The sequence below is a fragment of the Gigantopelta aegis genome, chromosome 9, assembly GCF_016097555.1.
Source record: "Gigantopelta aegis isolate Gae_Host chromosome 9, Gae_host_genome, whole genome shotgun sequence".
Lineage (NCBI taxonomy): Eukaryota > Metazoa > Mollusca > Gastropoda > Neomphalida > Peltospiridae > Gigantopelta > Gigantopelta aegis.
In genome coordinates, this window is record NC_054707.1 from 47,626,343 (window position 1) to 47,653,319 (window position 26,977).

General features: G+C 34.8%; 1 protein-coding gene across 1 annotated transcript in view; it reads left to right on the forward strand.

The window, feature by feature from the left end:
* LOC121381607 (polycystic kidney disease protein 1-like 1) overlaps nucleotides 1-26,977 on the forward strand; it is a 246,383-nt gene that overhangs the window by 157,798 nt on the left and 61,608 nt on the right. The window contains exons 31-33 of the mRNA XM_041510943.1: nucleotides 3,636-3,778; nucleotides 4,392-4,521; nucleotides 11,504-11,618. Coding sequence (XP_041366877.1) covers nucleotides 3,636-3,778; nucleotides 4,392-4,521; nucleotides 11,504-11,618 — 388 coding nt within the window. The remainder of the gene's footprint in view (nucleotides 1-3,635; nucleotides 3,779-4,391; nucleotides 4,522-11,503; nucleotides 11,619-26,977) is intronic.

Below are 26,977 nucleotides of genomic sequence, written 5' to 3' on the forward strand. Positions count from 1 at the left end.
CATCAGTCTGTGGGATTTGCATTATATTGTATTGCGTTGGAGGAGAAGTATGAAGCAATTTAGCAAACATGCTGGCTAGTCAGATGGTCGGATATGACTGTCAATTATATTACTGTTAATATTACTGTTAATATTACTGTCCTATTAACGTCGTCATCATCATCATATTATCCTCAACAGCAGTAGTGGTAGCATACTGCACATTTAAAAACAAAGTGGAAAATTGCTTTTTATTTTAATTTGTTGTTATTTAGTTGTAAAATAATAGGTGATGGACAGACCCTCAGACAGACAGACATACAGCAACACTCATGAGGCACTAACAGTAAAGAAATTCATAGTCAAAAGTACTGATAGTCTTTTTTATAAATAGCACTGATAATTAACTACAAACACATTGTGGATAGACCTTGTTAATTCTCAGTGGACAAAATGTCTGAATGTAGTTTTCTTAATTATAATTACCATCAGCAACAGCCATTTTCTGCATCATTGGTTTTGCTTTGTGTACAATAAATACACCATCTTACCATAATTCCTTTTCATATACATATATTTATATTTTTAAATGATACATTTAAAAAAATTGCAATGTTTTTTTCAAACACGATCAGATGCATTAGTAATCTTCATATAAATAATTCAATTTCCAATAGCAATTTTACATTAATTTTATTTTGTTTGTAGCATTCTGAAAACATACACATCATGCACTCAGTCAATAATAGGGAGATGTAAAAACCCACCATTCAAGTTCTAAAACAGCTATATTATTGCACAAAGACAAAACAGTAGTATGGGAATTGTTAGTTAGCTACATGTATATGTAAGAAGCAGAAATTGATTGCATTTAAACATATGCAGAGCTTCTAAATTTAAAATAGTCAATATTGGCAATCATACCATACTGTAATATATCCAATTTAAAAATAATCAGTATATATATCTTTTCTTTTTTTCTTTAAAAAATTAAATTGATTTGAAAGTTGTTGTTTTTTAACAAAATATACTTTTGTATACATGTATGACTACTTCCTCGGGGTGAGGGTTGTAAAGCACTTGCTTGATGCACGGTCGGTCTAGGATTGATCCCCGTCGGTGGGCTATTTCTTGTTCCAGCCAGTGCACCACGACTGGTATATCAAAAGTCGTGATATGTGCTATCCTGTCTGTGGGATGGTGCATATAAAAAATCCCAGTCTAGGAATGGGATTTTTAATCCAGATGCTGACTCCAAACCCTGAGTGAGTGCTCTGCAAGGCTCAATCAGTAGGTGTAAACCGCTTGCACTGACCAGTGATCCATAACTGGTTCAACAAAGACCATGGTTTGTGCTATCCTGCCTGTGGGAAGCGCAAATAAAAGATCCCTTGCTGCCTGTTGTAAAAGAATAGCCTATGTGGCGACAGCAGGTTTCCTCTAAAAACCAGTGTAAGAATGACCATATGTTTGACGTCCAATAGCCGATGATAAGATAAAAAATCAATGTGCTCTATTGGCGTCGTTAAATAAAACAAACTTTTTTTTAATAAAAAATCCCTTGCTGCTAATCGAAAAGAGTAGCCCATGAAGTGGTAACAGCTGGTTTCCTCTCAATATCTGTGTGGTCCTTAACCATATGTTTGACGCAATATAACCGTAAATAAAATGTGTTGAGTGCTTCGTTAAATAAAATATAATAAAAAAAACCCCATAAAAATTATGAAAATATACTGAGCATATTAACTCGATGTGAGCATCAAAACATGCATTGCATATATACTTGCATTAAAACAAATCCTGCTATTCATTCTATTGGTTACGTAGTTGTGTGATATATCGTGATTTGTCCACATAATTAATATGTTTGTTTTAACTTTACACTTTAGATAAGTGATTGTTACAGGCTATGGATGTTTCCTGTTTACAGTGTTATAAATAGCTGTAGCATAAAAACAGACAATTTCAACATTTTGATGGGATTTAAAAAAACATCCTATTTTTCTGATTATGACATCAGAAAAAGTGATTGCCAGGTTGTAAAAATCTAATGATCCCAAATATCTTTGCACTGGAATATTCATTCTCTGTGCTAGAATATCATATAGAATAAACTGGCAGGAAAAAGAAAGAAAAAACCCAACGTCTTGGTTAATTTTAGTTGCCTGACTTCTAAAAGCCTAACTCTGAGTTTGTGGGTTATTTTTATTGTGTGGTAACAAAAACATCCTTGAAACAATTTGATTTGGTAAATACAATTTAACGAAAAACAATCTTTGTTTTTAAGAAATGTTTTTCCTTCTTGCGAGTAATACTCTCTCCTAGTAGGAATGGTTACTGATTTAAATTGATCAGTAGATGAAAAAAAAAGCTCTGGTTGTAATGGCTGGCTTTTGAAAATTACGAACAGATCATGTATGTGTATAGGAATGCGTTAATAAAATAATTCTGTGAGTCTGGCGCACGGACAGGAAATGAGTTCAGATCAATCCAGCTACAGCATTTTCACAGGAAATTAATCTGTTTTTCTTATTTTTCAACCAGTACTGTGCACTTGAATCTCTATTCTATTACAGTTCATTCAGCGTCTTTTTTTTTTTCTTTTTTTTTAAATTAGTTTGGAAAGCAAAGGAAACTGACAGAAAGAAAAAAGGAAACTGACAGAATAAAGCACTAACCCAAATATCTGGTACTCCTACTAGACTACATGTATATATAACAACTTATAATAAATAATTAACTTTAAAAGGGGGTTACAAACAATATGGGATCGACGGACGGACGGACGGATGGATGGGTGGATGGGTGGATGATATGTATGTATGTACATGTATGGGTTTATACATTGTAGGTAGGTGGATGGATGGAAGAAAGAAACAAAGAAAGAAAAAAAAGCAGTTTATTTAATGACACACTCATCACATTTTAATTACTGTTATATGGTGTATATATATAGTACATTCAAGAACCATAAAGATAATTAGAGAGGAAACCTGCTATCACCACACCATTCACTTGCCACATGTATGTTAATTCTAAGAATTAATTATAATTCCTTTTAAATACATTTTGCTTTAATAAGAAAAGCTTTGAGTGACTGTTGTTATGCCCCTGTCTACTGATTAAGCTTGATAATTACCGTGGTATAAACTGCACATTTTAAAAACAACAGTCTGTATTTGTTTTTCTCCATCTCAAATTCTTGAGAACTTGGCACGTGATGCTGAGAAAACAGTTTTGTTGTTTTCACTGATGGTTTTTTTAAATTTATTTATTTTCACCAAGGTATTGGGTTTAAATTTGTTAGTGAGTAAACTTCATTAATAATAGATACTGTGATGTTCATATCCTGTTTGGATTCATCTGGGGTTTTGTTTTGAGGTGAAATGGAAGTTTGTGGGTGGCTGGCAAAGCAGGGTGAGTGGGTATAGGAAAGCAGTATTTTTGATACAAGTTTTTTCATTTAAGGAACTAATATATCACTGTAACCATTGTTAAAGCTATTGCCGTTTTTCATTGCAGCGAATGGTGTGTACATGCATTATGTGTGTAATAATTTGGCACAGAAAGAACACTCAACTCTGGAAGTAAATGCCTATGTTTTATTCTATCAAATACTGACTATTCAATGATTTAGTTTTTTTGTTTTGTTTCAGGACCTAATCCAGTGCAGGGTTTGGCGATGACCTACTTCAAAGTTAACGAGAGTCCTCGGAAAGGTGCGTGTGACATCCGACCTCAGATTGGTATTGAGATGGAAACGACCTTTACAGTCTTCTGTAGAGCCTGGCAGGATGAGGTTAGATTGATTTTCTTCATTCAAACAATATCTAGTTCATTATGATTTTTATTTTTGTCATTTCAAACAAAAATGTTTTATATTTTGTTTAAAGTAACAGACCATTGGTTTTAAACCCTTTGGCATGTTTTTCACTATTAGAGCCATTTTTGTTAACTGAAATCAGACATATTACGTACATTTCATTGTTTTGAATATCCATTTCGGTACATCTGAAATGTTTCTGATCATCCTGGTGTTAGTAATGCCTAGAAATGCATTTTTCATAATTCAAAAAATGTATGAACCTCCGAGAAATAATAGTTACGTAACCAAGCTCTAGTCTATTTATAAAGGATATTTCCCCCGTTTAAAAGTTACAGACTTTTGTTTCACTCTGTGTAATTCTATCCAGCTGTGTTACAAGTTTGTATATTAACCAAAGTTAGTGTCTTATTTTCACATGTTCAAACTAGGGTCTGGGACTTGAAAAAGTAAAACTGAAAAGAAATGTCCATTACTGTAGCACAGTTATTTGATCAGACATTCATTAGTGTTTTGCTAAAGTTCACTGTTTGTATGTGTGCATGTTTTTAACCTGTTGTATTCAGTGTAATGCTCTGTTTATCTTCAGCATGTACCTCTGATGTTTGAAGTAAGTTACATTGTGAATGAAGGAGATCGACACAACCTGGTGTATCGTGGTCTCAGTCAGGAGATCCAGTTCCAGCTACCAGCAGGCAATGTCAGTAACGAGCATAAAGGTAAGGTTTTTGTTTTTAATATTTCTGACACATACAAGTACAAAATGTTTTAACAGAATTCATCAGCCAGAGGTCTGGCTTGCATAATATAATCTTCACTCTGGATTTCTACACTATTAGGATGACTGCCTTGGATGGAAGATCATCTGGAGATACAATCCACTTGAGAATACTAGTACTGTATTTCTCATATATCAGAGACTGTGGTATGTGCTGTCGTGTCTGTAAAATAGTACAAATAAAATATCCATTGCTGTTAATTAGTAAGGCTGGCCTTGTTGGTAATAGTTAGGGCTGGTAGGTGACGAGTTCTCTTCCCAGTACTGGCTTCAACTCTGAGTGAGGTTTTAACGGCTCTTTGGAGAGGTGTGAGACTGATACACCAACACTGCCTCATTAACCACTAACAACTAACTGTATAACTCTGTCTACATTTCTGTGATATCTGCCCAGGAGAGCTTGGTTGAACCATATGTGGGTGTAAACAGATCAGCCTTGCTGTTGTAGTGGTAAAGCTATTAGACTTAAGGCGGGTAGGTACTGGGTTCGCATCCCGGTACCGGCTCTCACTAAGAGCAAGTTTTAATGACTCAATGTGTAGATTTAAGGTCACAAGACCGACTTCTCTCTCACTAACCATTAACAACTAACTACTAACCCATTGTCCTGGACAGACAGCACAAATAGCCGAGGTGTGAGCCCAGGACAGCGTGCTTGAACTTCAATTGGATATAAGCACGAAAATAAGTTGAAATGAATGAATGAAAAATGAGCCATTTGGAACAGCCTCTTACATTAAAGGCTTGATTTGTGTCCAGGGCTAATAGCTTGTGTGACAAATTATTATTACTTTAATGTTATAATACATTGTTTAAGCAGACTCTTTTTTCAATTGGTTTTTACATTTTGCCTGAAAACGTGAGGGGTACATTTCATCTTCTCTGTTAGCCATTGTGAATTATTTGTTGTAACTTGCTTTTTATGAGTTGAGGGCAATAAAATATTGAATAAAATAAGATCCATAATTCTTACATGTCAAATTTTATTTATTTTTATTCGAAGTAGTTTGTTTTCTTTGATTTATTTTTAGGTGGTATTTTTCTCTTCCTCTTTTTTGCTTCTTCCTTTTTTTTAAAATCAGTTTGACCACTTTAGAAAGTATTTGAACAAAACTGTGTCCCACAATTTTCTACTTCCATATTTATCTTCAAATGTCACTTGGGATTAAGGAGAATTCAAATCTTGTTAAAATAATTGCTTAGCAACATAATATCATACGGACTAACCACGTAGTTAGGTGGAATATCCAAACAGGTTTTCACGCAAATTAAGTTTTTCAAAGCATCTTGGTATTGTTTGCACTAGGTGCTTGGGTAAACACCGCAGCCCAGTGGGTAATGTAATTAGTGGGGGTAATTGCAGAGGGTGAATCAGTGGGTCTCCACCTCCCCGTACAGTGGCAGACTGTAAAAAAGAGGGGTTGCTGCCCATCTGTGACAGCAGTTCCACATTTACTGTCACTTTGTTTCCTAGTGACAATTCTCCTAACGATATTGATGATTACGCCTTCGGGGTCTCCACTGGGCTCTGTCATTGATTTTGGTTAATCATTGATCATTTCCTAAACTTAGTTCTTGATTTCGCTTAATCTTTTGCTATTAAGTATATATCGTGTGTGAATGGTTTCATGTCTGGCAGCATGAGAGTTTGTTTTGTGAGATAATGGAATGGATGGTTAACGGCAGCCGGGCTAATTATAGAATAGCTGTGGTCATATGTCATGTGTATGTAAGTATTGCATGTTAGCTAGGTCACTGGAGGAGACTTTGTTACCAACATACAGGCTATTTAAAGTTGACGAATCATAGGCTTTGAATTTAAGAAATATTTGCTTCATTGTACCTACAAATATTGTGGAAACAACAATGATGATGAAAGTGAAAAACTTTTGTTTTGCTTAACCACACCACAGGTATTGGATGTCAAACATTTGGTAATTGTGACATATATTCTTAGAGAAGAAACCCACTACATTTTTCTCATTAGTAGCAAAGGATTTTATACATGCACCAACCTACAGACAGGATAGCACATACCTTGACCTTTGATATACCAGTCATGGTGCACTGGCTAGAACAAGAAATTTATTATGATGATGATGATTAAATGGGTGATGATGTTACCATTACCAGTACAGGCAGTTCATTTGGAAAAGTATGAAAGAAAATATTTGTAACATCATTAGCAGCTTTATTTGTACTTTTAATCAAGATTTAAACAACTTGAAAAAAAACAGAACGTTCACTGTTTCCACAAGAATGCAAAAATCAGTTTGTTATAAATAGAACTGATATTTAATGACAAACTCCACACATTGTAAGTATGGTTATATGGCATTGGAGTGGGTTTCTTTGTTTATATTTATTTTGGGCTTGTATTCAGTTAAAGTTTAAGCTCACTGTTCTGGGCACACACACCTCAGCTATCTTTATCTGTATGTCCAATACATAGGGTTAGTTATTACTGGTTATGACAATTGAGAAATCTGAACAAGCATTGCATAAAAAATCAGGAAAGTTAATATTTTATTTCTTTTTCGGCATATTAATTAGTTTTCAAAAACAAGTATTTATATTTATTAATGAATACACTGAATTTTGTTTTTTAGAGTCACTAAAAATATCAATTGTGTTTCAGCTAATTTCTTCCTTGAGCAGATTATACTTTTTAAATAATAATAATAAATTGCTGTTAGTTATGAACATACAGGTATTGCACTTTGTAACTACCTGATACAAAACACAAACAAAAAACCCTGTACATTTTAGGTCACGGAGACCAAACAAAACTTAAGCTTTCTTCGTTTAGTGTTCATTGTGATTGGCGAAAACCTTTAAAAGCATGCAGTAATCAATCCACTCAATTAACCTGTGTCGGTGTAGTCTGAATATCTTGCTACAAGTCGTTTTTACCACTATCTGTGTGTTTCACAGCTCGCTCTTATGTGCTGTTGACACACCATTTCTGTGTCATATTGATGGTGATGTGACAGATTGCGGAAGACACTTTGCGATTTTAATGGACTGATGTTTGACTCAAATATTAAACCGATCAATACCTGAACCTGTCTTAGATAGGATCATCAGAATATGGAAGGCATATAGACGTATATAAATGTCTTATGTGTGTGCGGAGCTCGATACTCAAATGGAATTATAATGTCATGCTTATTGATTAGATGTACAAGTTTACAAATAGAGTTTAAATAGCGGCTTTGTATTGTCAAGTGAGTTGCCACACAGGCCATCTTGTGTTCTTCCAAAGGTTGTGTTGCTGATCAATGTGTATCGTTTTCTTGGCATTGTTTCCCCGATTTCTTATCTTTATGACTAATCTCTCTGCCATAGCTGCCACAAAAAGGAAAACTATTTGAAAAGCTTTATAAATGAAATCAAGAATGGGATATGTAAGTCTTTACTTAAGTACCACAAAAGTTTCATGAATTTCAATTAGTCTAAGTCATCATGTAGCACTTTGTGGCAAAACTGTTTTCAAAGGTCGTAAAAATATGAAAAAACTACAACAAAAAACAATTGTCAGTGATGTGTTGTGAGGCTCCATTAAGAATATGGGAGATGGTATTGGTGGACATTGAGAATATGGGAGATGGTATTGGTGGACATTGTGAATATGGGAGATGGTATTGGTGGACATTGAGAATATGGGAGATGGTATTGGTGGACATTGTGAATATGGGAGATGGTATTGGTGGACATTGTGAATATGCGAGATGGTATTGGTGGACATTGTGAATATTTTCATTAGAGACATCCTCTCGGGGTTGACTTTACAGCTAGTCACAACAGATTAAATGTAAAACAATTTACTCTGTACTAAACAAACTTAAAGTAAGGAATTCGTGAATGAATATAAACTTGACAATCTGCCACCAATCTAAGAAAATCCCATGAATTATTGAAGTAATTTGAGTTGATCTTATGTAGGGTTCTTACACATCATGGAAATCCTGGAATGTCTTTAAATTTTGTGATTTTAAAATCCAGGTCTCTAATGTCCTGGAAAAAGCATTAAATTTTTATTGTATCCTGGAAATGTCCTGGAAATTTTGGTGAAAACTTCTGTGGGTTTTTCTTCCCAGCATCTTTACTTTTGTTGTCCTCATAACCTGTCTAAATTCAGACAACAATTTGTTATAATAACGTTCATTGATTGAACATTTCATGTCCTGGAAATTTTTTAAAAAGTTGTGGAAATGTCCTTGAATTTTATGTTTTTTCAAGTGTAAGAACCCTGTTACGAATTGATTAATTCTGTTACCAAAAAAACCCACACCAAAAAATCCAAAGTTTGTAGTGAGGGTATGGAAGATAGGTGCTCCTTTATTGTAATAAAGAGCTGTATTATTATTATTACAATAATATTTTTAATTAAAATAAATAAATACATTTTTAAAAAGCAACTTTTTTGTCAACATATATACTGAATGCAGAACTGTATTTGGTTTATTATTATGGATATTTATATTTATTTGAAAACACTTAACGTAGAGTGAAAAAGCATAAAAAGTATCCCCTTAAGAAAACTAGCTGACTGATAGAAATTGTCTCATGAGCTGGATTGACTGATTACTTAATAGAGGTGGTTCTTAACCTTTAGACTACTGGATTAATTTTTAACAAAAACCACGTTGAGTGGGTACAAGTTTATAATTTTTACTCACATATATTCACTCAAATGTTTCATAAATACATGAAATAAAGTTCATATATGAATCGGTAAGTATTATTTTCGTGTCTTTTTTTTGTAATTTTTATTGTTTTAGATCGGCTAATGGTGGTTAAAATTAGGCAAAAAATCGAAAAAGTTACGTTTACTTACGGGCATTTGTGGCCAGCTGTCCAGTATTTATGTCCATTATTCCCGATAACAGTGGTTTTCTGACCAGAATTTTTTTTAAAACCCAAACTACGATTCATATTGCAATATTTGGTAATTTTCGTTGTTGGTAAAACGATCAAATTTATTATTAAATTAGCTGTTACAATCAGCTATCGATCCCTGAAAATTACCTGCCGAAAACCACTTTTTGAACTCAAAATTTCAAGGTATTTTCAGTTGAAAAAATCAAAACAAAAACCACCATTTTGAAAAAAAAAAAAAATTCTTTAATTATATTTCCGTTTCCGGTGAGTGTCGTGTGCAAAACGGCGAGAAATATGAATTGGGGAATGCACTGTATACAGTGTACAGTATATCGACTGACGTGACGTCGGGCGAGATATCTCGCCTGCAGTAGTCAGAAGGTTAAGGAAGTTTGACTAACAGTATAATAAAAATGACCGTCTGACAAGGGTTGACTGATTAATAGAGGTGGCTGCTTAAGCAGGTTTGACTAGCTGCTTAGTTGAGGTTCATTTCTGCCACTTTTGCAGGTTTATGTCTGCATAATAGAGGGGACTGCTTGAGCAGTTTTGACTTGGTGCTTAGTAGAGGTTAATTTCTGCCACTTTTGCAGGTTTATGTGTCTGCTAAATATACATGTAGGTGGCCACTCGAACAGGTTTGACTGTATTTGGCCTTTGGTGTGGTTTCACGGGATTAACATGCTGAAGTGCCCCGACAAGCCTGGTGCTTTAAAGTGATACAGTATTCCCTGTCATATGTCACATACTTGTTCCAAAAAGCACACACTGTTTGCCAAGCACTTTGAGGTTTCAGATTGTGTGGCCGCGACACGATCAATAACGCTGGCAGTGGCTGCCTCAAAGAAGCGCACCTCTGTACCCAGGATAGTCCAGTGTCCCCGATCAGTCATGCATCCTCCATAAAGCCTGTTTCAATACGGGCACGGAAACGACCACTACAATCACCTGAGTGTGTAATATTACACGATACGCTTCGTCTTGAACTTTACTCTCTTAGAAGAAATTCTTAGTTCACTTTGTAACATTTGTTTGCATTTTGTACAAAATAGGTGTTGTCACAGGATATAATTGGGTTCTCCATATTATACAATATCTGTTGGTTTATTCTTAGGCAGTCTGAAAGAGGGTTTTTTAAGAGTTGCCATTGTATTTTGTTACTTGACCAGTGCACTATAGGTACATGTTTGGTATACATTGTACATAGTACTTTTTATTTTGTGCCGTAGGTATCTGCATTTATTACCTGTTGATCCACTAATAAATGAATATTTGTTTTGAACATTAATATTATTTTTCCACAATGAACCCCCCCCCCCCCTATTTTTAGAATTACTTATTTTTCAGTTGTATTTTCAGATTCTTAAAAACTATTTTTAAATTGTACAGCTGTGTATTTGCTGTAAATATGGGGCTTAGGGTTGACTTTTCCCATTCATAATACTGCAACCTAAATAAATTTATTGAATTGTGATAATGTGACAGCAAATAATCAAATATACTTAACAGTTGCTTGAACAAGACCTGTGCATCCCCCCCCCCCCCACCCCCACCCCTGAGAAAAACAACTATGACCCTGCTATGTTAGAATGTTTGAAAATGTTTTATATATACAAGTATCTGTGCTTAATAATTAGTTTTTATCCATATGTTAATTTTGTCTATAATAACCACCCTTCAGAATTGCAGGTGGTCTTTATACAGAAGATGAAATGTAGTTATTAGTGTATTCATACAGAAAAGACTTTATACCAGTGTAAATACAGTATAGTAACCACAAGGTAGCTTTTACAATATATAGGATTACCTATACATACGTAGTATGATGTGTGGTTAATTTAGTATGTACATTTTATATGTACCAAAACAAGTTAATGTTAACACACTTTTAGGGTTACCTACTCGTTATTGAATTGTCACGGCCCAACTCCACGAGGAAACTAGTGGGAAAAGCAGAGTGGGCTGTTTCAAGGGCCAGTCTGTGTTATATGGATTTTCCTTGTACAAATATTGACTGTAGCCATTCCTTCCAATTGCAGTGCTGGTCTCCATTTCAATACTGGATAACCTGGGCGCAAGGACTTCTGTGTGTCTCATACCCCTCGTTGTGCTGCCTAAGCCACTGAACGGAAGCCGCAGTGCCGAGGTCCAGTTGTAAGTACTTGCACTTTTTACTCTACTCTTCTTCCTTTTTTTAACACCACACTCAGTGACAAACCGTCTGCTTTGATGTGATACTGGCGTCTGCTGGATAGTGTGACTCTGATAGTGGTGTGCAGTGTTCAACTCGGTGTGCTGTTCAACTCGGCTCGCTGTTGTAAGGTAATAGTGGTTTGTTCTGCAGTGGGATAGGGATAAAATTAAGTGACCAAAATAGTATTTAGGTTATGCTGTATGAGATGATCACTTAATTTGCTTTGGTTTTAAATATGTTTAAGGTTTGTGTTATGAATGTTGTCATTTGTTGTAATATGTTTACAATTATAGCCAATAGATTAAAACCCTTTTGAAAATTAATTCTCATATTTTGGAAGTAAGGAAAACATAATGTAGATAAACTAATTTACTCTATAACCTGTTCATTAATATGTTACGTATCTGTTGGTCTATACAGTTGTAGATGTTTTAACAAAGGAAATTAGCACATTGGGTTAGGTGGGGGAGGGGTCCGCATAATGGTGTGTTTTTTCCTGGTGGCTAAGCTGTATTAATTGCTTTGTGCAAATATGGTTGAAATCAAATTTTATTTTGTGGCTGGTGGTATATCTATTTAAAAAAAACAATTCTCACCATACATAATTTCTAGAGCATTAACAGCAGATTAAACAAAAACCTCAACTTGTTCTTATTGGCTATATGCATGGCAACCACATCATGTGATTGAGCATGAATGTTTCAGAGAATCTGCTTCCACACCGTGATGATAATTTCATTGTATCGTTTACTGATTTCACCCACTGTGCAGCTTTGAGCCTGGTTTATATGCTTTAATAGATGTCAGTACATGTAGATTTTCCGTCCGACTTGGGCTATTCATTAACTCGAGTGACATCCAGAGTGATGTCGGTCCGACACAGCTTGGTTCCCTTTCATGGCTACCACTGTGTATTCACTGTGTACAAAGCCATACCGTACAGTTCTGTATGGATCTGTATCTGATCACAGAATGATTATCTCTCTCTCTCTCGAGATATATATATATCACTCACACGGACCTGTGGGAATTACAAATTACCCAAGTGTATGTTGGTTATAGTCTGTGGATTATGTTAACTGCCGTGGGTGTTTATTTGTGAAAATAGCCAAGTTATTATACCTGTTTCTGTCCTGCTAGTGTTTACATATATACTTGAGTGAGCGCAATAATGTTCATCCATTCTTCCAGCCTTCTGTCTGATAGGATAGGATAGGATAGGATATAGGATAGGATAGGAAAAGAAAAGAAAGGAATATTTGTTCAGCAACACATTATAAACTATGGTTATTTGTTGTATGACATATTAGGGATTAAAGTGAAAGAGGAACCGGTTGCCACCATATACGCTTCTCTTACCAAAACAGCAGCAAATGATCTTTTATGTGCTCTTATCCAGAGACAGGATAGTACATACCTCACACTTTTAATATAGCAGTCATGGAGAACTGGTTGAGACAGGAAAACACCTAGATACATTTTATTATATCCTACCCTACTATTTGACAAAATCACCTATTCTAGTACTCTATATATTTATGTTTATACTGCTAATACTGAATGGCTGTTAATCAGTTATTGTCTATGAAAAACAAATTATTATGGTCCCAAATAATTTCATGAATCTAATGAGAGCCGCCTATTAAGAGGACATCTTACTGTGCTTCCAAATTTAATCCAATGACCCATGTGAAGCAGCCACCCATCGTACTTTTGAGAATCTACTTAACAGGTGTGACTGCATGCATGTGCAGTTTTGATTCATGTGGCCACAACCCACTCATTTATCAGACCACATTGAATACATTTATTGTCAGTGCCAAAATAATATCATCAGTGCAACCCTGACCCTGTCTAGCAGTTTTCATGTCTGCTCATACTGGGCAATCTTGATGAAATTGTGATTTACAAGACTTTGCATTCATCCACATTGATTTTTGTGTTCTTGGTACAGCATACTCCAGTCTCCTGCTCCCTCGGTCCGGCATTTATAATGTATGAATGTTCTGTTTTCAGAATAAAATGTCATCAATACCCTAGCCCTTATACAGTGTTTTTAATCAAGCGAAATCAGTTTAAATAGTCAATTTCCTGTCTAGAAAATGTTGTAATCTATTCCAAACCATGATGAGGCATTAAAAAGTGCTTAAAATCTTGAAGGTAGAGTTAATGGACATTGCCTCAAAGTTTATGGATTTACTGTTTAGGTTGATGGGTGGATGAATTTTGGTAGTGTTGTGGCTAGTATTTTTGTGAATAAATAAATTTTCTTTGGTTGAGATGTTGGTGTTTAAATTTGAGTTGAAAATGTTTCCTTTGCTATTTTAAAATAAAAAAAATTATTTTTTATTTTTTATTTTTTTGTTTAATGACACTAGATAACATTGACACAAAACATCTTAGAGAAAACCTGCAACATTTTTTCATTAGCAGCAAGGAATCTTTAATACAAATTTTCCCTCAGACAGGACATCACATTCCATGGCCTTTGATATACCAATTGTGGGGCACTGGTTGAGATAGGGAAAAAACCCAAATCAGAAACTGGGTCCACTAAGGTGGTTCGATCCTATGACGGATAGGATGATGGCTCTACTGACTGAGCCGTACACAGATACCTGTCTACGTTGGCATAAATATTTAATCTCAACTATATAAAGCTTTTACAAATGGCCATGCAAAGTTTCCGTCAAATAGCATGGTTGTTTTAGAATCTTTCACTGTTTAATTATCTTGCCTTTGTGAATTATGCAGCAGCCCAATTATGGGATCACAGAGTTACTTTTGTTAAGGCAGAATTACACTTGTCTCCATTAAACTCGGGTGATTGATGATCTTTCTCGGCTACCTAAACATATTTATTACTTCCATGAGGAAAATAGCTCTTTAAACACTACATCTATTATAGCGATGCCACCATTGAGCTGTCAAATTACCTTTGATTGCCTGACCTGAAAAAAACAAAAACAAAAATAAAGTACACAAAGTACTGGGTATTCTAAAATCCATGAAATTGTTTTTGTATGTGGGTTATTGTTATTGTTGGTTTTGTTTGGGTTTTTTTTTGTTTTTTTGTCTTTGTTCATTTATTTATTTTATTTGTTTATTTTTATTTATTTATTTTATTTATTTTTAATTTTTTCTTCATTTTTTAAAATATTAATAAATCCATTCCAGTAAAACTCTTGACTGTGTAGTCTATTGAATAAATGCTGGACTGACAAAATATGCCAGCTATTTATTATTATTTATATAGGCAGAGTCCTGGAATAGATGAAGACTTTCTTTTAAGCATTATGATCCAATTTATGATGATGAACAGTCTGGTTAGGTAGATGTCTGGCTTACTTAAATACCGGGTTTCAATGAAGAAAGTGTGAGAGAACTGAATATTTCACCAGGCAGTGTTTCATCTTTAATGTTACAAGCCTGTATGCTTGTCTGTGTGTAATTGGTGGAGACGAATATGATGGAATTAATCCTCCAGATATTAACATGATAACTCATGCTGTCCTTCTAATCCACAACATTATTGTGAGGACCACCAGCCATAAATAACAAGTAAATTGATTTACCCTTGGGAATAGGATGCCATGGCATATGACAAATCATGTCAAGTTAGCATTTATATGTCTACTGTGAGATGAAAGTCTGTTACTTAGATCATGTCTAATGCAATGGTACAATCACTCACATTGTGTCAAAATTTCAGAATCAAGTCGTGTATTTCAAATCATGATTAAAATAAAACAACTTTAATAATAAAACCAAATGTGTGTTTCATATTCAGTGAGGATACAATTTACAAACAGTAATCAACATTTGTATTTATTTTTTTTATTTTTTTACCTATTTATTTTTATTTTTTATTATTTAAAAAAAAAAAGTTAAATAAAAAATTATTAATTATTTAAAAACATTTATTAGCTGTGGACAGGGTATTAATACTTGTAACATTTTCATCACCCAAACCAAATGCTATATATATCCTTATCTTGGTACTTGAGGTAACTATCCATATTTGAGTACTCGAGTTAACAATGTCTTTGATCTTGAAAGTCATGACCTGGCATGCTAAGCTACTCTTAACATACATTGTTTACAATGTTCCTGGCGTGATTTGGTATGATTTACAACATACACACTAACTGATAATATACAGTATGCTGTAGCAGGGGTTGAATTTTTCTGATGGCCTGTCCTGCATTGTTTCATGCAGCTTATAATTTCCCTTTACCTGCCTTCCATGTAACCAGATAAGGGATTTATTTGTTCCTTAACAATTCATTACCCAATCTTACTTATAGTTTATTTTTACATTACTGATTATAAATGTAGATTAGCTACTCAGTTATTCCTAATATCATATGTCCAGATAATCATAGATTTATCTCCCCTATCACATAGTATCAGCAATCTTTACAAACCAGGGCCCATTCCATGAAGTGATCTTAGTGCTAAGATCAGCTTAAGTGTATGTTACCTTATGCACTTAAGGTAATATTAGGTTTTTCAGCACAGTGCAAAACACACATGACATAGTATCTGATAACCATTTTCCAGCATATATCAATTTTATAACTGACATTGTTGAATTAAAATAGCACAGGACAAATGAATCAACAAATTTTAAATGAAGTAGCTGGACTTCTTAATATCACTAACTTACTGGTTTTGGGCTTTTGATCATTATAACACTAAACAAATTTTAAAGGGACATTCCTGAGTTTGCTGCATTGTAAGATGTTTCTGACTAATAAAATACTTCTACGATTAAACTTGCATATTAAATATATTTTCTTGTTTAGAATATCAGTGTCTGTATATTCAATGTGTTTCTGATCATCTCAATATTTGTAAGAAGCCCAAACTGGATTTTGTCTTCAAATAATTTCGCACGTACGAAAAATTACTTTTTAGGAAACAAAATGAAATTTAACCTAGTACAAATATTAGAAAGATCAGAAACATGTTTAATATATAGCCACTAATATTTTATGCAGAAAATTATATTTGATATGTAATTACAATCGTTAAAAAGTCTCCGTTAGTCGATAACATTTTAAAGATTTCAGCAAACTCAGGAATGTCTCTTTAAATGAAATATCTGGATTTTCTAATCTAATCACAAACATATTGGACATGATATCTGATACGGTTGCCGAAACTTGAACATTTTGTGTGGTAATACTTTAGCTCCAGAATAGTGCGAGTTGTAGATATTACTTTCAGTTGACTGACTGCAATTGTAGGGTGTGTTTGCCCAGGTCAAGTGGCTCATAATATCCTGTGGGTGCGTGATTTCAAGAAAACTGTCAATAAGAAATAAACCGCCAGGCTCTTCAAGTTGTAGCTAACAAGATAGCGAGGGAAAAAAGCCATAAATATTCTGCCCACATTACACTGGAGTCTGCCCTGTTTATGGATTGAATCTCCTGAGTGATGATCATCACAGAGTTGTCACCAATTTATTACTTATTTGTGTATTAGTAATTGTGCAATTTTACCATTCTTATAACCAATCTGCAGTACAATTCATCACTGGAGAATGTTTTTCTGTGGTCATCGGCTGCTTGGTGATTGATCTCTCTAATCATCTTATAATCAGGCTGGGCTTCACAGAGTTTTATGTGCACATACTAGCATGTGTAGTTCACACATTCTGAATTCATCCATGCAACAAATAACAGTTTTAATAAGGTTTACAAACGTTTACACTGACATTGAGGTTTTGTTTAGGTTTTAAAAATATCAAACTCCTGTTTTTGTTACTAATATTAAAAATGTAGTTAGGAGGGAATTGAGAATTTATAAATTTAAGATCTGTAAGATTTTTTTTCATAGCCAGGAAACTAGTCTTGAAGATGTATAGGTTGTATGTGTGGATTTAATCACCCACTTCATGTAGCCTTTGTTTCATTGCTGAAACAAACCATGCTCATGCTCATTTGTTTCTTTAAATTTCTGTCCACTCCCCCAACCTTGCAAATATTTTTTGAACTGTTGTTATTTTAAATCCTTCACTCACTATAGCTACAGCATTATATATTAATTACTATGTTGTGTATTGCTTCACAAAGATATGTTTAAGGAGTTCCAATTTAGAGACAAGAAAATTACCCCCATGTGGTATAGTACCCACAGCATGTCGCTGTCTCCATCATTGTTGAAGACTGACTGGATGAAATGTGTAATTCTCCTGACCGACACATAGGCTTCTATTAATATTATTAAGTAGAACATGGTCCCTGATAATGCACGTTTTGCCATTCATAATGACTTGATGAGAGGAAGTAATTTCTGTAAAATATGGATTTGTACAATACATTAAGCTGCACTGAAAACGTACATGTGTTTTTGCCACAGCCGCCAGATTTGGGTCATTGAGAGATAATATAAATCAGAGAGACATGACAAGCTGTTGCTACCTATTACACTAATGGTAATAGAGAATAGCAAGTGTCTGTCATTAGTGTTTGGTTCAGATGATTTACCCTTTGATGCAATGCCAGAAGTTGTTGCTACTTCCTGGTGGGAAAAACATCCAATCTGGTCCATCAAGTGGGATCGATTGGAGAACCTCCTGCACAAAAAGTCCTATGCACTTCGGTTTTTCCTGCACAACGTGCAAACATCTTGCAAATACTAGTGAAATACAGAGCTAATAGATAATACCATTTTTCTCTAAACCTACTCTCTGTGTCTCTGTTTTTTTCTACTTGGCATCCAATAGCCAATGATTAATTAATCAATTTGCTCTAGTGGTATTGTTATACAAAACAAACATAACTTTTTCTCTATCCATCAGTCTGTGTCTCTATTTCTCTGTGTGTTTGCCTCTTTCTCTGTCTTTCTTTCTCTCTCTGCCTGTCTTTTATTGAGGGGGCGGGATATAGCCCATTGGTAAAGTGCTTGATGCATAGTTAATCAACATTGGTGGTCCCATTGGACTATTTCTTCTTCCAGCCAGTGCACCATGATTGGTATATCAAAAGCTGTGGTATGTGCTGTCCTGTCTGTAGGATAGTGCATAGAAAAGATTCCTTGCTTCAAATGGAAAAATGTAGCAGATTTCCCCTCTGAGACTATATTTAAAAATTTACCAAATGTTTGACATCCAGTATTCTATGATTAATAAATCAGTGTACTCTAGTGGTGGTATTAAACAAAACAACCTGTAACTAACACTCTGTGTGTGTGTCCCTATCTCCTTCTCTGTCTTTTTCTCTGTCTTTCTCGCTCGTTGTATTTCATTTTCACTCATGTAAGAGACATTGAAAACCTAAGGTCACCAAAATTTGTAATTATGGTGTTAAAAATTAAAGATATATGGATTTTAATGCCATATAAATTTGTATACAGCTTGTATGTGTCCAAACGTAATGACTAAATTCTTTTAACCATGCAGTGAAGCAAATGTTCCCCTCATACCTAGTGTATTGTCAGCAGCTGCTTTATTGCCTTGGGCTGCTCTTTGATTCCACTGAAATCTACTGAAGTCTTTGTATCCATTAGAATAATAAAAAAAAAAAGTATTAAGTCCTGCAATCAGGTTTAATTCTTTTGCAATTACCATATATTTGTGTGCATTAAATGTTTTAGTGTATTAAGACCGACGTAGATCATTAACATTATATTTTTTTCTACTGTGCTAATGGACAATTTGTAAGCATGACACTGATGAGGATGTCACCATTTGTGTGTGTGTGTGTGTGTGTGTGTGTGTGTGTGTGTGTGTGTGTGTGTGTGTGTGTGTGTGTGTGTGTGTGTGTGTGTGTAGCATAAGTCCACCCCCATTTTCTTCATGTTTTTCACACGTCTACGTCGGGAAGGGATGGCAATGGGTGCAGAATTTTGATGTATTTTGACAACAAACAAACTTCACTCGGTCTCCTTAATGGGAAAAACTGTCGGTGAAAGGACAAAGTGTCGCAGGTCTGATGGGTACTGTGTGTCACCCAGGTGTGAGGAAGCCATGGTGGAATGATAATTAGTACAGGAATACTGTAACAGCGTTCTCCGTATGTGCAGTGGGAAATCATTCAGCTCACTCGCTGGATTTATGTCCTGTAAAACCTCTTTATAAAGACCACCTGATTAAGTGTGCCCATAAAGGCCACCTAAGTCTCTCTCATTTTTCACGTTCATAGATACATGTAGGTGGCTGTTGTACAGTGTCCTTTATATATGCATTTGTGTGTGTGCCTGCACTCAACACTGGAAAAAATTTGGGTTTAGCCAGTTTTAAAACATAGAGTATTTCCTTGGAAATTATTTAAATGTGACTAATTTAAGGAGTGTTTTATTATCCAAACACCAATTGTTGTAGCTACTTTGTATAAAAGCTAGCAGTTGGCTAATTAGGCAGCCCTGGTGTGCATTGTACATGTTATTGTTATATAAGTTAATTTGTATCTATATCTACATGTCTATATGTATAGTACAACTACAATTAACTGTCCTAACTTGCAGTGTAATATAAAGAAGCATAATGGTAGGAGTGCCATTGGAATTACAGGTAATATATAGAGGTCAAGATATTTGTTAACTGATTTATCTCAGGTGCTTACATTTATCTTTAATTAAATCTTTTTATGTTCTCTTCCGTAACCAGTTTTTAAATGCTGATAATGTGCAAATAATTATTTGTGAAAATTGATAAAATTCTTCGTGAAATTATTATACAAAATATTTTGTGGAAATATCCATAAAATAATTCCTTGTAAAAAAAAAAAAGGAGAAGATATTAATTACTTCTTTGTGATAATTGTTAATTTAAAATTCTTTTTGCTGGTAATTAAAAAAAACCCTCCACAAATGAGCCTACCTGGATTTGTTGTGTGATGTGTCACTATTGCCAGGTGTGTAACGTCTAACACCTGCTGATTAAACGGTGTGCTGGGAGGTCAGTGCACAAACATGCCTTTCCTGTTACAAAACTGTCTGTTGATTGATAAACATATCTGCATATATTTTGCTTTTCTTCTGAATTTAACCTTGCAAGGGTATGTGTGCACATTAAGGTATAGCAATAGTGGATTGAATTTCAAAACACAATATCAGTATGTGACAGATTTTTCATACATTTCCCAATAAAATTAGCTATAGATAAGACATTTGTATATGACAATATATTATTTCTCTTACCAGTGAAAATGCATACTGAATATAAACATACATTATCATGCATATATGTACAGATGTGCGTGTGCACACATACACACACACACTTACCCTCACTTATGCATACACACACACACTCACATATGCACACACAGACACTCACATATGCACACACACACACACACACACCCCTACATGCACGTACATAGAAAATGACAATAAAAAGTTGCAAACACACTTAATTAAAACAAACACACTTGGCAGAACTATTTTATGAGGTATAAATCGAAGAAACATAGGGTGTACAATTCACAATGGGTGTATATGGATTACTTACCAGCTCAATAATACAGCAAACATGATGGCTTTGTTTTTGGGTTGACAAAACCAACATGAAACAGCTGCCGGCAAGCTGTATATGCTTGCATGTTGACAGTGTCGTTTGTGCGTTATATCGCAGTCCCACGCCAGGTACACACCGCACTGGCGTTCAATCAGCTCCTGTGTGTGCGAAGATAACACTATCCGTTCAACTCCTACAGGCGCGGAAAGATAAATTATTTTCCTGCATTATGTGGCAGTAATATTAATAATAATAATAGTACACAGAATGACATAACTAAATGGTGGAAGCAAAAGGAATATTTGTTTAATATACTTTAACACATTTAAAACTATGGCTGTGTGGTGTTCAACACCAGGGGCCTAATTCACAAAGGTCTCTTAGGCTCTGCTAGACAGCAAAGCATCCTCTTTGCAGCAAAGCATCCTCTTTGCAAGCATGTTAGCATTGCACTGCGAGATCGCAAATTTGCGACAGTTTAGTGAATTAGGCCCCATGGTCAGGATAGGGAGAAAAGAAACCTGCTATTGCCACATAAGTTATTTCTACTGAAAATCGTGAGTGGATTGATGTTAATGTACACTAAAGAATATAGAAGACAGTCATAAAACAATATTTAATGTTCTAGTCATGGAGCACTGGGTAGAATAGAGGGGGAGAAACAGTCCATCAAAGGTTATGTTGATCCTATCAGTCGTAATACCTGAGGTGGGTGCTCCACCACTGAGCTGTATGTCCCACCCCAACTAAACTGAGGAAGTGTATCTATGCTATAGAACAATACAGTAAGTGTACAGTAAGGTTCAGGGCCCTGTTCCACGAAGTGATCTTATTATTTACGTTGTACATACTTGTTTATGTAGACACTTTCTGCACATCTTTGCTTGCCATGATATCTTGAACTTTTTCTTATGTCTCTTAAATATTCATCATGAAAATTATTAATGTGTCGTGCCATATATATTTTTGACCCATCAAAAGGAAATAACTATTGTGTTTGTTGATGTTTGTGTTTTTTTCTGGGGGTTTTGTTGTTTGTATTGTTGTTAGTTTTTTTGTTTTTTAAATCTTTTATTTTTATTTATATTTGTTTATTTATTTTTTATATGTAAATTTGTTAAAACATAATATATAGGAAAGAAGTTAAATGTAACTGCACACAAAGAAAACAATATATATATATATATATTTTTAATGAATGTAAATGTTTTCAGTTTTGCTGTTAAAGGTCCTTTTGTGTTTAACTGTTAAATCTTTATTTTTGATTGGTCTTGATTCTACAACAGAAGCTTTCTAATAGACTCGATCATGTTGATTTACGTTTGTCAATTGCTTAATAATGACCATAATTATAGATGTCAATTATGATATCGCTATCCAGCTCTTGTTATTGATTCCTTAGAACAGAGGTTGGTGGAAACCGAGAACGTTTGTTAAAAGGTTAATTGCAAATGGGTAGCTATAAACAGAGTACATGTACAGTGAAACCCTGCTAAACCGGACACCAGTGGGACCAAGTAAAAAGTCTGGTGTTCAAGGGGTATCTAGTTTAGAGAGGTTACATTCTGTATTCTTAAGGGGACACACCCTAGTTACGGCTAGTTGTTAACCATTACGGCATTGTTTTTCGCTATTAAACCCATTTTTTCACAAATAAAATTGCACTTTACTTACCGTTTATTATTTAGAATATACATTTCCATTCACCTGAAGTGTTTTTTGGTAATCCTGGTAATCCTGGTTTTTGTAATACCACAAAATGCATTTTTTATATTTCATAAAATGGCATGGGCCTCTGAGAAAAAACCGTTGAGCAGACAAGGTCTAATCTATTTTTAGAGGGGATATTTCCATTTCAATGTCACAGACGTTGGTATACCACGTGACCGTTATCATTTTGGTTCGGTTTGTTTTCTTGTGCACGGTTCGCGCAGTCAACATCCGATTTGTTGTTGTTCATTTGTGAGATTTTTCTTCACAGTTCGTGAACATTTTCAGTAACAATAAAGTTCAGACAAGTAAGTGTCTCAATACAAAACGTTACAAACCCTTAAAACCAATAATTTTGCTAAGTCTTACAATATCTGGAGAGGGGATACAACCAGGACAGAACCGTTGGAACATGTCCAGGAGAGGTGAAAGGAACGCACCCCAAGTCTGTGAAATTTGTTGTGATGTAGGCATTGTTGTGCTTTGAGCGACATCTACCGGTGACATCAGAATACTAACTTTCAAAATTATTTCAAGCAATTGGGACATGGGGATTCCCATGGTATTTATCGATATAAAACCTGCTTTTTCACTCCATTTGATAAAAACGTGATCTAAGTGTGTTACAGGTTTGTAGATTAACCAAATTATAATTTATTTTCACTGGATGGAACTAGGGTGTGTGGCTTTAAAAAGAAACCAAGAAAAATGTCTTGTTTTGAGGGAATTCTCGTTTACAGAGGGTCTGATTTTGAGGGGTTTCACTATACTTCTGTAAAGAGCATGCCCTATTCAATGCTTGGAATTTATATTAAATTCATGATTGATTGTTGATGTCACTAACTTTATTTGCTAAATACGGTAAAACCCCTCAAAATTGGACTCTCAGTAAACTGGAATTCACTTAAAACCGGATGTTTTCTCCATCCTTTTTTAAATATCAGTACAGAACAAAACAACTGTAAACTGGATATACCTTAAAACTGGACTTGTTACTCAGTATTGGGGGGTGTCCAGTTTAGAGGAGTTTCACTGCAACTAAAAATCAACAGAAATATTCTGGTTGTCTATAACCTGAATCAGTTCAACAGTATTTACAGGTAGGTACGTAGTTAAACCAGCATGTTGTCATATTTTGTCCTTTTTACACACACATGTTCTGTTTGTAAGTTCTAATAACACTGACATACTGGTAGACCTTATTAGCATGGTGCAGAACATTCAGATGACCAGGTACATACACATATATATATATATATAACACATATTAGGAAGCATGAGTCATGCAGGTCTTAAAACTACTGTACACTGCATGGTAACAAGAAAACGTCATTATGCAGCCATTGTCCCCTATCCATTTGGTTTTGGTTGTGGACACAAGGTACCCAGCACAACTTGTGAAATTGCCATCAAAGTCTTGACCATTGAAGCTCTGTTATCCCCTTATGTCTACACTGAACACGTTTGCCGAGGGCGGCCCACAGGAATGGCAAAGACAAAACAAATACGGCCCATAATGGAAACCCTGGTACAAGTAATTCCTGCTAATTCACACCATAGCAGCACTGAGCGGTCACGTTTGCAGTCTCAGTCTTACCCATGTAGCTGGAATTTCTCGTGCGTGAAAACACAGTAATTAAGAAACAATTTTAATTCCGAGATGACACACAGCTGATGGTGATATTGTGGTTTTTGTTGTCTTTTTGTCTTCATACTGAAGTGTCATTAAGTGTTCATTCATACATGTTGCTGCATGATGACTTAAGTTCAGTATTTAAATATTTAAAAAATATTATTAATGTTATTATTAAATAACACCTGAAAAATATTTTATATAAATAAATTTACTGAACATTATAGAAAAGACTACTCAGTTTACTAGCAGGACAATGTGCAATCAATCAAGGATCGATTCCTGTCAGTGGGACCTTTGGACTATTTTATGTTCCAGCTAATTCTTCACAGTTGTAATAAAGGCCTTAGTATTTATTATCTTGTCAATGGGATGGTGCATATAAAAGATCCCTTGCTGCTAATTCAAAAGAGTAGTCTCATTGTAATGCCAGCAGTTGATTTTCTCTCTCATTGAGTCAATATCTATCTGGTATTTTGAGGTTAGCTAAATGTTAAAGTCTACAGTAGTGAAACTTGGTTTACATTTGTAACTATGTATGTTCATCGCGATGTACATGTGGGAAAAAAATGAACAAAAATATTTAATTGAATTTTAAAACATTTAATTTTTTGTTTAATTTAATTATTGTTTTTTATATAATTGAATTTTTTAAAACATGCATTGAGACGAACATCTGTGGATTCAACGGTCAGCAGCATCTAATAGTAACTTTATAGGAGACCAGACATTTAATTCAAAACAAATTCTTGTCTACTGTCAAAACTGGAGCATACATGTACATATAAAGTCTTTTATTTCACTTTTTCCTTTGCACGTTTTGCTCACACTTCACTCCCACCTCACCTGGGAAAACATCAGAAATCCATATACTTGTTAGAGATCAATAAATCGGTTGGCTTTATGGGAGATTATGCTGGTGCACATTACAACCCCTCGTCGGTGTTTGCACCAGATCCCACTCATGTCTGCGCATAAGATGAATACGTCAGAATAAAACTTAGCGCATTCTTTTGGTCTGTTTCCTGTTACAGAATATGCTTTTGGTCTTATATTTTTTATGATTAATGGAGTTCTGCTAATTTGGTTCTGTAGTCCATTCTAATAGACTGCTGTCAAATTTACACAAACACATTGAATTAATTTACCATAATGGTTCTTTGTCCGATTTAATGCCCTGTAGGTGTGGGGTTAGTCTATATGCTTTCAGTATCTATTGTACCAGAGTGCAGGGTGTATCTCAGTGGTAAAGCACCTGATGTGCAGTCAGTCTGGGATCGTTCCCCATCAGGGGATCCATTGAGCTATTTTTCATTGCAGTCAGTGCACTGTGACTGATATATCAAAGGCCATGGTATGTGCTATCCTTGCTACTAATGGAAAAATGTAGCAGGTTTCCTCTTTTGAGACTATGTCAAAATTACCAAATATTTGACGTCCAATAGCTGATGATTAATTAATCTATGTGCTCTAGTGGTGGTGTTTAACTGTTATTGCATTTTGGTTGTCAATAAAGAGAAGGTATGTATTTCATAATAATTAGGTATGTCATAATGATTTGTTAACTTTATATTGGAGTAATTGGGCTGATAACAGTATTCACACATATGGCTAGATCATGGTACAGATCATTACATAAAGACCAAATTATAACTAGCTAGTTTTTCACATTTGCACCAGAAAATACCAATAACTAATGTAACACCAACAGTTCGCCATGATAAATTGTTGTTAAATGTCATATTGTCATTCTCTCTAAAAAAGAAATGAATTAAAAAATAGGAAATAAAAACTTACTTTAAAATAAAACATCTCAAGTTATTGTACTAAGAAAATTGAAATTAATTCCACAACAAGGAAGAAAGACGAAACACCTCTTGAAACGAAGGCTGAGCGATTAATTTTCATCGTGGAAGAAGAGAGCGGCTGTACGTTGTGGGAAGTGGGCCTGGAGAATGGTTAATTGAATATTTGCAAATGAGGATCAATGTGAAGTGGGAGTGCTGCTTTATTGGCTTTTGACAGGCAAATAAATGTGGAACATGTTTCTGCTCTGATGGACAGGTCCCACCACTGGCTAGTTCATGTAAATAAAAAGAGATTTACATCAATTTTATCTGCTGCTGTATACATTTTCATAGGCTGGCTATGCACTTGTTCCTCATAGCTCTGTTAAGAAAGACTGTGATTAAAATTTTCCTTTGATTTATTTTTGTTACAGTCTGGTAATAAAGGAAAGCTTTGGCGATATTGCAAATTCACTGCTGCCCATTGTAATTGGATTTTCCACAAATTTGTTTTAATTAATTTGTTGAAAGAATTTGATTATGTCGTGTTGTCCGAATGTTGATACTTTGAATTATAGAAACTGTGTAGTTGCTTGTTTTGGTGATCTTTGGATTGACTTTTAGCTGTAACAGAAATACTTAGATTATTCCTTTCATTTTCAGGCAAACTTTGACCAGGTTATTCAATGGGTGTTATCAGCTTGCAGTGAACTTTGTCTAAAC